General features: G+C 39.9%; 1 protein-coding gene across 1 annotated transcript in view; it reads left to right on the top strand.

Annotated features, from left to right (window-relative positions):
- Positions 1 to 11,702, top strand: part of NPC1 (NPC intracellular cholesterol transporter 1) — a 38,931-nt gene that overhangs the window by 11,124 nt on the left and 16,105 nt on the right. The window contains exons 2-6 of the mRNA XM_009647669.2: positions 6,595 to 6,717; positions 7,979 to 8,085; positions 8,671 to 8,846; positions 9,750 to 9,917; positions 10,530 to 10,779. Of these exons, the coding sequence (XP_009645964.1) occupies positions 6,595 to 6,717; positions 7,979 to 8,085; positions 8,671 to 8,846; positions 9,750 to 9,917; positions 10,530 to 10,779 (824 nt within the window). The remainder of the gene's footprint in view (positions 1 to 6,594; positions 6,718 to 7,978; positions 8,086 to 8,670; positions 8,847 to 9,749; positions 9,918 to 10,529; positions 10,780 to 11,702) is intronic.

The raw sequence follows: 11,702 nt of genomic DNA, 5'->3' as shown, positions 1-11,702 counted from the left end.
GCAATGCCCGGTGCATGTGAGTGGCCGTGCGGTCACATGTTCGTGCAGAGGCTTGCAGATGTCCTCAGCGCCTGGTGCGGCTTGCTTGCGAGGGTTTCTTAGGCTAGGTGACAGCTTCCTGGAAGTAACAGGCTGCGGGTCGTAAGATCTGCTGTTTGTTGATGTGCCAGTATTAAGACTACATGTCTCCTTAAAACTAAGGGCTAGAATAAGCTGGACTTCTTGATACTTTAGGAGAAAATAGTGTAAAACCTTCTACTCCTCTCTTCTCAGTCACCTTTTGTTTATGCTGTAGTCCAAGTCAGGAGTGAGATACTCCGCATTCCACAGGAGAAACAAGGAGTGTCTTGTGAGCCCTAGTGGATTCCCCCCCCGATTTGGAAGCATACTTCTTTCTAGGTCAAGTTTTATGCTTAGCCCTCTTTAAACTCACGAGTTTGTCATCCTGTGTGTGTGTGCTGAGGTTCTCTTGCTCTTGTATCTGCTTCAAACAATCTTTAAAGAGCTTGAACAGAAAAGCAGGAGTTCATTCTTCCATTGCCACTGGAGAAGCTGATTATTTAGTAATGACTCATGATCTCCAGGTGGGTAGGTAATGGACTTCACACCTTACCAGCACTCCTTTATGTAATGTTTTTGGAGACAGATACCATCTTGTAGCAATGGGGTGTGTCCTAGGCTTGTAAGGAAATTACAAGATACTTTTCTTTAGGTGACAGAAGGCTCAGGTACTGAGCTAGAGGAGCTTGAAACAAGTTTCCCTACGGTTCAGGGGATCCTTGTAGAAGACGTGGCTTTGTGGTCCATAAGAAGTAAACATTGCAAAAGGACTTTAACCATGCAGGTTTCAGATTTGTAATGTAAGAATGCAAAATTTGATTTTTTTTTTTTTGCCATTAACTCCTGTCTACAGCCTAACACTCCGCAAAGTGGACCTTGGTATCTTTCAAAGAGAAGCTGTCCCTTCAGTTAGACTGAGCCTATATAGCCTTAGATGCTTGCAGAAGAGAAGCTTTATGAAGGTGAACTTGTTTATCTCCCTCAAATATACTGGTAGGGTAATGTTTTCATGCTTTCGGTTGTAGTGTGTGTAAACTGAAGTGCCGTATGTCAACTTTCTTCTTTTTAAAGAAGTCAGTGGACTAGAGTCACATTTAGCAATCCTTCCATTACTTACTCTTTCACAGTGGACTTGGAAGTGTTCAGTCTGTATAGAATGTGTCTTTTACTCTGAGCAGTGGATGGTACAAGACTTGTGCCAGAAAACCCGTTACTAGGTGTTAGTTAACTTCCCATTAATACCATCAAAGAACTACATTGAAAATCTTGGGTCCTTTAGTCATGTGGACTTAACAGGAGGATGAAGTCTTCAAACTTTTCTTGTTCTCTTATGAGCATCCTGATGTGCTGGATGGCATCTTGTGGGCTTAATGGCAGCTGTTTCAGTTGATCCTTGTATAATTATACTAAAACACGGGCTGTCAAATTAGTGGCTAAGTAAGGCTGGACACAGGTTTCCTATCAGCAACTGGGATCCCAAGCTGTAGGATATATTTGAGTTTCTGAAATCCTACGGGAAGATGTTAATGGCAGGTGCTGCTCTGTCCCAAACTTGCCAAGTGGCCTCCAGTGCGCTGTTACCTGACCTTGGGCACTAAGTTCTGAAATGCCTCTTTGGAGCAGCTGGCCTCGTAGCTTCTGAATAAGACAGTAACCACTAAAGTTACTTCCTGGAAAATCAGGAGTGACTTGTTCATAGTCTTTCTGATGAAAAGTGAGGAAGCTGCCTTAGAAGGGGAGAGGTGACTGAAAGGAATGGCTGGGAGACCTGAATAGTACTTTGGGCAGTAGACAAAACAATCTAAGTGTTGTGCAGTACTATTGCTATTCCCCTGAAGGGCATCAGAGGTGTTTTGGTGCAGATGGCCTTAGCTGCAGTCAGTTCCTAGTTAGGGGCCCTGTGCTTTCTGATCACGCATGCTGTGTGTATTTTCCCGATAAATCATTGTCAGCTAACACCAACTTGCTCCCACAGATACTGAACTATTACCATTATTGCAACTTTCTCTTCCTACTTGACCTTGACTTTCCTGTGACATATGAAGTGAAGTGAACTCCAAAACTGGGGCTTGCTTTGCCTGACCAGGAGTAGCTCATGAATTTTCTGTCTGAAAGGGAACAGTCCCTTACCTATGAGCAAAGGGACGAGAGGAGCTTGGCAGAGAGAGCTTGTCTCTGAACTGGCTGTCTGACTAAGTTACTGAAAGAGACAAAGTCAGAGTAAGAATTAAACCTGCGAAATTTCCTGTAGTCCATGGACCTCCTCTTCTCATAAGGGAGGGCTGTGAGTTAGTGCACAACTTGTGGGGCAGATCTGCAAACTTGACCTGGTCCCCTGTTTCCATAAACCAGTCTTGCCATTTATTAAGGGTAATGTGGTATTGTGTTTCCCTAGAATTCAGTTTTTCAACCTAGTGGGCAATATCAGCTCTTAAGTGTGATGTGGCCTAGATATTAAGGGGGGGAGGGGAAGAATATGCTGTTTCCTGGAGTCTTTCTTTTTGCCTTACAAGATCCCAGATGTGCCATCCTAGATGAAGGAAGGGAAAACAGCTGTATCTGATGCTGTTGCCTTTTCCATACATTAGTAATCTTAATTTGGAGAGCCAAACAATGTTCGCTTGTCATCTGGTATTTGCAAGACTACAAATAGTTGCTGTTTCCGTATACAATGTCATCATTGTTCTCTGTCTGCTGAACAGCTACATATTCATTGTTGGTGATGGCTAACGTTGCTGGAAGCATTGAAGGTTATTGATTTATTTCAACATGCAGTTGAAGAAACTTGGACTGAAGTAAACGTGTTTATGACCTGTTGGGACACTAGTTTTATTACAAACAAATGATAATGCCTGGGAACCAGAAAGCTGTAACAGAACCTTTGTAGAATGCTAATAGTCATGAAATAGTCATGCTTGCTCATGTGCAAGTTATTTATTAGGGCTCCCGGAGCTCTGACCTGAAGTGAAATTTTTCTTGAAACAGAGTATGTCTCCCAGAAGTAGGAATACGCTTTTCTGAACTCTGAGGTACTGAAGGTTAGTGTACTGCCAGATTTCTAAGTTGTGCTGGGGCAGGAGGAGAACAGCCTTAATCTAAGGTTACATTGCTATTGCTTGATAAAGTACTTAGGAACATCCAATTTAAAATATGGAGCACTTAGTAATGTGATCTTTAAAAAAAAACACAAAAAACCCCCCAACCCTGTGTTAGTCTTGTGGAGTCTCTTGCCTTGTTTAGAAGGCAGTTGGGTTCAACACAGCATTTCTCGATTAATTTGGGGGCTAGGAGGGCTTTCACCCATTGAAGAAAGATGATTGTTCACCTAAATCTTAAGTGACTTGAAAGTCTCACACTGCAAGCAGTAGCTTTAACTACAACTTATTTACAACCACACTTACTCATCCCTATCTCTTCCTACCAGTGTAGGAATGTTCTTCTGAAAGAATGGAAAGAGCAAAGTGCTTGTCTTACTCTGTAACTTACTCTAGCTTTTACTAGAGGGTTTTTGAGGGAAGAACTTCCAGCTATATCTTATCAGTGGGAACAGGGTAGTTACTGAGTTACTTGCAGTATCCCTGAGTACTGTCTGAACCCTAGGAGACCAGCCCTCTCCCATATTTTGTGGCTGACTCAGTGATGGGCACGCTATTGACTTGTTAATGTCCAGGAGCTATGTTGGTGACTTTAGGCTGCTGACTTTGAATGATTTGGTGGTTTTCAGGCTTATTGACTTGGTTTCAACCACTGTAAATCAAGGCTCGCCAAAGCCTACCGGTTCAGGGAACAAATTCAGACTCCTATTAGTGAGATCCTGCTAGGTCAGGGCATAAATACCTAATCTTAGATTGTCTCTGAAATTGAGTTCTTGGTGTTAACACTGAAATAGAGTATTCAGATTTGCAGTTCTAGGTCTAACTGCTCTTCTAGTACTTAAAAGTAACTGATCTGTTCAGCTTTTCTAAACATGCTGAAAGTTTGAGGGATAAACATGTTAGCTTTTCCATTGTAGGTTTTATAGATGTGGAACTTCAGTAATACGGTTCTAAATTCTTCATTCAAATTACAAGTGTAAACTAACACCAGGCCAAAAGACCTCATCTTGCTGTATTTTCTTGTGTGTTTAGCTGAATACTTCTTGGTGCATGACTAAGTGTCATGTGCAAGTAAGTTGCTTTATGTTCTGTCCTGAGAACTATGGCAAAAAGCCTTGTAGGTAAATTTATAGACATAATAACAGCTTGTATTTGATTTTGTATCTGTGTAGTTATAACCAAGGAAGTGTTACCTTGAAATACAGATAACATTTTTAAAACGCAAGAACTATCAGTCAGCCTGATGTGGTAGCTGAAATTTACTTTAAGTTTTTCTATGTTACAAGTGCCCTGATAAGTTGGGGGATTTTTGTAATTGGCAACTGGGTGGCCAGTTTTACCACACTTTCTGCTCTGGAATAAGATGTGTCTTTCTGAAAAGAGTGGGTTGAAAAATTTGTGGGCTTTAAAAATTAAGAAGTGTTAGAAAACAAGACTTAATGAAGCATAGAAGTTGGTTTTTTTGGAAAGTGTTCATAGAAAGTATGATTACAAACCATTCTAGACTAAACATGGAAGCCAGCCTGATATTGAAGAAATACCTAATTCTGTTCTCATGGGCAGTAGTAAGCAGCTCAGAATTCTTAGCCCTTTTGCAAGAATAGCACTGAATCCATACTTCCTCTCAAAGAGGTGACTGATTCACTTCTGACACTTGTACATACAAACGCTAAGCCATCTTCCTTCCCCGCTAGCAGATTGTTTGCTGTTAAAACTGGGGTATGCATGTATGAGGAAGCAGAGGTGAAGATAGCGACTTCCAAACTTGAATCAAAGAAGCGTTGACTTCTTAGATTAATTTGATGCATGAACAAATACACAATGTAGTTTCTGTAAATAGTCTCCCAAGTTATGGGAATATAACTTTTGGGCTTATGCTGTTGTTAAACATTCAGTGCTTGCAAGTGCAATCTTAAGGGATGTTTTCCAACTTGCATGTGAGAATATGGTGATACTTAGAGGCTTATTACAGATTTAGCTAGAAGGAATGCTAGAATAGACAAATGAAATAGTGATCTGGATGAGTGGTGCTTAAGCCAGGTCCAAAAGTCAGTTTATAGAGAGTATCTTTGAATTGGGCCATGTTGCTTAGGTTAAGTTAAAGGGAAAACAATTCTAACAGGGTCGGGTAAATTGGTGATGGTTATTGTCCCTGACTTAAAAATAAAAAACCAAAACAATTACTGATGTACTTTCTGAAGAACTGTCCATGTTGTTCAGCACAAAAATGAATCTTGTGGAAGCATTGTAATTCTGGGTAGCTCTTGGGTATAATGAATACAGCCTTTCAGGGGCCTCTCTAGTCGGTAAACAATATTATTCATGGTCAAGCACAAAGCACAGCAGTCTGTCCTTGCAGTGTAAGCATATGGTGTTTCTACAAATGATAGGTCAATGTTGTTCAGGAGCTAAAAATAGGTCAGCTATCTCTTGAACTGTACCATGCAAACTTCTGATCAGAGCTGGCAGAAGTGTATTAAATGTTTGTGCAGTCTGCTTTCTGCTTGCAGCCCAGGTGCATAGGAAAACCTTGGAGCCATCTTAATGCTTTTGCTGTAAATAAGTTGTTATTGCATTAAATGTTTTAATTTTCAGAATAAATATTTTGGCTTAGCATTTCAGATGTCTGGTGTCAGCACCACTGAACAAAAATACAAGGCTTGCAAGGTGCCACTGTCCTTTTTCAATTTCCTTTCTTTTATGCATATAATAAATAATGGATTTCTGAATTTCTCAATAGTCCCTTAAATCAAAACATCTTTACAATGAGATTTGAAACTTTTTTCTTTTTACTTAGCACTGTAAGCCCATTTAAATGTCACATGCTTAGGCTTGAAAGTGGTGATGAAGAGCATCCTTTGAGTTTGTGACGATATATGGCATTCTATGGTGAGTGCAGAGCTGTGAAGGTCTGCTTCAGAATCCTGTTTATGCTGTTACTTCCTCAATCTATCACTGAAAGTGACTGAGTTTGCAAGAAGGTGGCAGGAGAAACCAAAGTATTGCATATAAACAATAGGCTTCTCTCCATGTACACTGACTCACGTGCTCTAAAGTGACAGTTTAGCGTACGAATCATAGGCATTGTTTTGCATGAACAAATTATTTCCTACATGACCTTAATATTTGCAGATGCTTTTCAAGTATTGATTTAGGTTTTTCTTTTTTTTGGTCTTAACTACAGACTGCACTTCCTGTTTCTAGACTGGGCAAGTAAGGGTGGGGAGCTGAGCTGGGTATGGGGCGTGATGTGCACTGTGTCAAAACCACATGCTTTTTGTTAACGGGTGTTTTATATAGTATATGCTGATGTTTAAATTGTCAGGAAGTTATCTAATCTGGATTGTGAATGACTTGGTGTGGTAGCATATAAACCCTACAAGAGCTGAGGAATTTGGCAACTATTCCTTGAGTTAATTAGTTTTCTCGTGTTGATTAGGTACTTCCACAATTGTGTGTCTGGTATGGGGAATGTGGAGTTGCTTCTGGAGACAAGAGATACAACTGTGCATATGATGGACCACCAATACCACTACCAGAGGATGGCTATGACTTGATGCAGGTGAGCTTCTTTTGGAGGTCTGCTGCAAAAAAACTTCTCCTACACTTGAGAGTCCTGTATTGGGTTCTGTTGCACCTGCACGATGACCTTTAGCTTTCTTGTCCTAACTTGATGAGAAAGTGGACAGATTATCTCTTGATTTCTCGGGTATAGCTCGTAGCCCCAGCTGTGTGAAGGTAATATACCTCAGTTTCTGTTTAGAGATGTGATTACAGGCTTTCACAAACATAACCTTGAATATAGGATCAGTTTGCTTTCCTGCATGTTTTCCTCATTGGTTTGAGCACTCTGTGTTCAGACTGGGGTTTTTTTAGGACTCTTCCAAACTACAATACATTCTGCAGTTATGCCCTTCTGATCTCTAAAGGACAAGACTAAACTATGTTTTTCCATCAAATGATCATTCCTGATTCCTTCCTTAAACAGGAAGGCAGTAACAGACACTCATTAAAATGGAGCAAACTTGGACAAAGTTCAGGCTCCTTAGCTGTGCCTCCTGTGAGACCGTATTTCCTTATCTGGGCTTTAGCTGTCACAGCGAACAAAACCAAACTCAAAACAGAGTTTGTGGATTTGATGCACATTATAGGATGATATTACCAGACTTGCCTTCTGGCAGATGGTAGTTCACAGCTTTAAAGTGTGAAATAGCTACAAACAATGGTTTGGCTGGTGGCAGGAGTGACTTAAATACGTAGGTGAGCTAACTACCATTTTGTACTGTTTCTGAAGACTTAATGTACAGTTCTTGTATGTTACTATCAGTTATACTTGTATTAAATGCATTTGCTTGTTCTACAAATGGAACATGAAATAGCTCTTCCAGGTAATCAATGATTTTGTGGTTAGTGGTTTGCCTTTTGAGACTTTAGAATCTGATGCTCTCCGGAAGGTATACTAGAGGATAAGCTGCAGGAATACTTTCAACTTGGATAAACATGTGTTGTCCTCTTACTAATAGACTCTCAAATACCATTATCATTCTATATATAGACCCTGGTGACTAAAGATCATCTGAAGGAGCTTTTAAAAAGGAAGTGATGCCTTGAATAAAAGAAGTGATTCTTCTCCCTATTCTCTAAAGAATCTCTTTGGCTAGACTGATTTTTGGTTGGTTTTTTTTTTTCCATATATCTCCCACAGCAACAGCTACTGTATTATGAAATATGCTGAAGCAGAACGTATTGTAGTTATGGGTTCTGAAGTCTTAAACATGCTTTTCCTTCCTTCCCCCCTGACCTCAGTATTGTTTTTATTTAAGGAACTCTGTCCAGGTTTATTCTTTGGCAATGTTAGCACTTGCTGTGATGTTCATCAGCTTCAGACTTTGAAAAACAACTTGCAGCTGCCTCTGCAGTTTCTCTCCAGGTATGCTAATGAATAGCAAAGCAACTAGAGCTTTGTAACATAAAAGAAAGCACGTTAAGACTCTTCCAGTAGACTGTAGAAAAAGCAGTGATTTCATTTGAAGGCTTATTGGAGCAAGCTCTTGGAGAGGCTTCTTCATCCATATCAGGAGGCTTTAATTTCATGAAACAGCTACTTGCAGTCTGGATTGAGTTAGTTGGTAGAGTAAACATTACCTTAGTTTGTCTCAAGCTACTGTATTTGTAATGAAGTCTTCAGAAGAGGGTGACATGTAGCGCTGTTCAGTCATCTTGTTCTAACAGAAATCTTCCTGCTAGCGGCAGTTAAATTCTCCTTCAAATTCTGCTTGTATCTGCTATTTAAGGTAGGCAGTTTTGCTAGTGTACAATGTTGATGCTACTGCTGAGTATTAAGCAATTTTAAGCACCAACTAATGTTGTATTGCTAATTAAAAACTTGAAGAATTTAAATATTTTGTTCTGTCACTCTGAGCAGAATGTTTACACTTGCTGTGTAGGTCAAATCAGATATGCCTTGCATCTTTACCTTTTAGCCTGATTGCTCTTCATTGACTTTCCTACCCAGATGTCCATCGTGTTTTTACAACTTGATAAATCTCTTCTGTGAATTGACTTGCAGTCCAAATCAGTCTGACTTTTTGAATGTTACAAGCACTATACCTTATTACGATCCAATTTCAAAAGAGAACAAAAGCAGCATTACAGAGCTGCAGTACTTTATTGGAGAACGCTTTGCAAATGGTGAGTACACAGTGTGTTAATTTACCTAGGCTTTTGTCAAGGTAACAAGACCAGTGCTTTCTCAGGAAGAACTGGGAGGGGGAAACATCTCTTTTGACTGTTTTTTGAAGTTTGAGGCATCAAATAGGTACCAGTAGGTCCACCTTGAAACTGCTGGAACACTAACTTCTGCCTGGGTAGGAGACATTATGCTGACACTGTTAATAACGGTGGTTTTGAAGACTCAGCTGAGACTGGACATCTATACAAATGGTTAAGAGCTGATAACTCTGATTTTAGCTTAAGAAAAACAAAGTTGTTGCCAAGTACTGAATGTCCAAAGCCTACCTGATATTGGAACTGTCTGGCAAATATGATTGTAAAGTTTGTACGCAGTGCACTACAATGGTTCTCTAAGAGGCACGCCTCTTGAAATGGACTGTTCTAGTCCTTTGTCAAATCCAAAGATTTTTTTTCTAAGAACAAACAAATTTGGGTTAATTTTGGTTTTATAGCAAGCTTGAAGCATTGATTCAGTCTTTGTATATTTTGTGCAGTAACCTTTAATCAAGTTGAGATGTATATGGCCTACAGGTTAAAAGTACCTTAAATATTTGTCGTAACTTTCCCTGAAAGAAATTTTATACTAAGTACTGTTCCCTCTCAAACAGTAAAGTAGGTTCTAGTGTAATGCAGATTCAGGTGGCCTACTCAGAGTAAGATAGCTGTAACAAAGCATTGCAACCTTGAATACTGTAAATATGACTGAAAGCATTATTTCAGTGTCTTGAGATGTTTCCTCTTGAAAGCTACAAGCATGTTCTTTGAACTTGGGGAGTCTTTAATTATTGGAAATACTTGGAATGCTCACTCAAATAATAACATTGTTTTAATGACTTTTCTGTCTTCATGCACTCTTCTTAGCAATGTATAATGCCTGCAAAGATGTGGAGGCTCCATCAAGTAATGTTAAAGCACTGGGGCTGCTGTGTGGGAAGGATGTCAAGGACTGCAATGCGACCAACTGGATTGAGTATATGTTTAGTAAAGACAATGGACAAACTCCTTTCAGTATAATTCCTATCTTTTCAGGTAAGAAACTAGATAGTCCTTGCCTTTGAAGCTTCTGTCAAAGGCTGTGTGCTATAGCTAGTATACAGATTTGTTAAACAGCTGCCCAGCAATGAATGTCTGCAGTCAGAGGCTTTCCAAGCTATGCAAGATAAACCAATTATCTTTCTTGATTTCTGCTTGGAAGTCATACTTTGCACTTGCTTTGTATGCAGCTTCTTGCTGTATAGATATCTCAACTCCTTAAGGGATAGACTGAGCTTAGGCCACTGGATAGCTTGTATTCCTTGGGAAACTAAGGCAGTACCCTTTAGGATTTCTTTGTAAGGAAATTGTTACACATTTCACAATCTGATGAAGGGGATGACAGAAGTATGTGCTTATTAGCTTTACAGACTGAAGTGTTCCAAAACATGAGTAGTCAGTTCCTTAGTGGACAACTGTAAATAGTCGGTACCTGCTGTGGAAAAAAGCAGTGGCTTCTTCAGCTGTAAGACCAAGAGGAGTTACTCTACATTGAGGCTAGGGGCTTTCATGTCAAGGGTTAACTCATTTAATGGGGAAAGTTGAGTTGTGAAGGTCTGAATTTTTACCTGGTAGTAAGCTGGCTCTGCAACTTGTGATTTGTCATAGATGTTCCTGTCCATGGAATGAATCCTATGAACAATGCTACCAAAGGCTGCAATGAGTCTGTGGATGATTTGACAGGACCATGCAGCTGTCAGGACTGTTCAATTGTCTGTGGTCCAAAACCTCAACCCCCTCCATTGCCTGCTCCTTGGCTTTTGTTTGGTTTGGATGCTGTCTATGTCATCATGTGGATCTCCTACATGGGATTTTTACTCATATTTTTTGCACTAGTTTTTGGAGTCTGGTGTTACAGGTAAAATTCAGAATGCTCAGCTCTGAAAGTTGCTTGCCGCTTTTCTGAAAACTTCCTTTGCCTAGGACAGGATGCTTATGTCTCTACTTCATCCAGCCAAAAGTCATGTTCTGTGGCAGATGCTTATACTTACAGGGAGCATTCTAACACCTAAAACTGTGTAATAGAAAGTGAGTGCAGAAGTTGGTTTAGTTGATGTGCAACTCTCATAGCATCTCTAGCTACAGGATCAAATAGACAAATCTACAACTTGCATAGGAAAAAACATAAGTATGTAAAAGTCTGGGGAAATGCATGTGTCTGCTTCATCTTATTGTTATTAAGCCTGTGTGGTAAAGTCTCAGTTCAGCTGCGTCTCTTCTTGGATGGTATGCATTAAGATACCAGAGCACTACCTTCATACTCAAATGTCAAACTTCTAGAAGCTGTAGGCTTTTACAGTGCTTAAGACTAGGTCAGTACACTAACAAACTAATATCCTGGAGAACACATGTGACTAAGTAAAAATGCAATCCTGGTGTCTTCCTCAAAACACCTGTTCCTTAAATTGTAATTGGAATGAGCTGGAAAATTCCAGTGATGGAGAGGCCTGTTTACCACATGTGGTGTTTCATTAAAGCTTCTTTTACGTCTGGCTGTTGTTAAATACTTTGTCAGGAGATGTGGCTGAGGGGAAAAGAGTCACTAAAAGTTTCACTTAAAGATAATGGGATTGTAGGAACTCAATTCAGGATCAGTGGGAGAGAGCAAGACCTAGAATTGGTAGCAACATGCAATCATAACATAGTTTTCCTGCAGACTAATACTTGTAACAGAACAATCGCTGCCCTATTACAAATTAAGTCATTAATGCTTTTCCTCAGTCTCCTGTTTTGAAAAACGCTAAACAAAAGGTGAGCTTCCAGTAATTACAGCATTTTGTA

This window comes from Egretta garzetta, unplaced genomic scaffold (assembly GCF_000687185.1).
Source record: "Egretta garzetta isolate BGI_Z169 unplaced genomic scaffold, ASM68718v1 scaffold229, whole genome shotgun sequence".
Taxonomy (NCBI): Eukaryota; Metazoa; Chordata; class Aves; order Pelecaniformes; family Ardeidae; genus Egretta; species Egretta garzetta.
The sequence above is the reverse complement of the archived record's forward strand: the minus strand, read 5'-3'. Positions and strand labels throughout refer to the sequence as shown.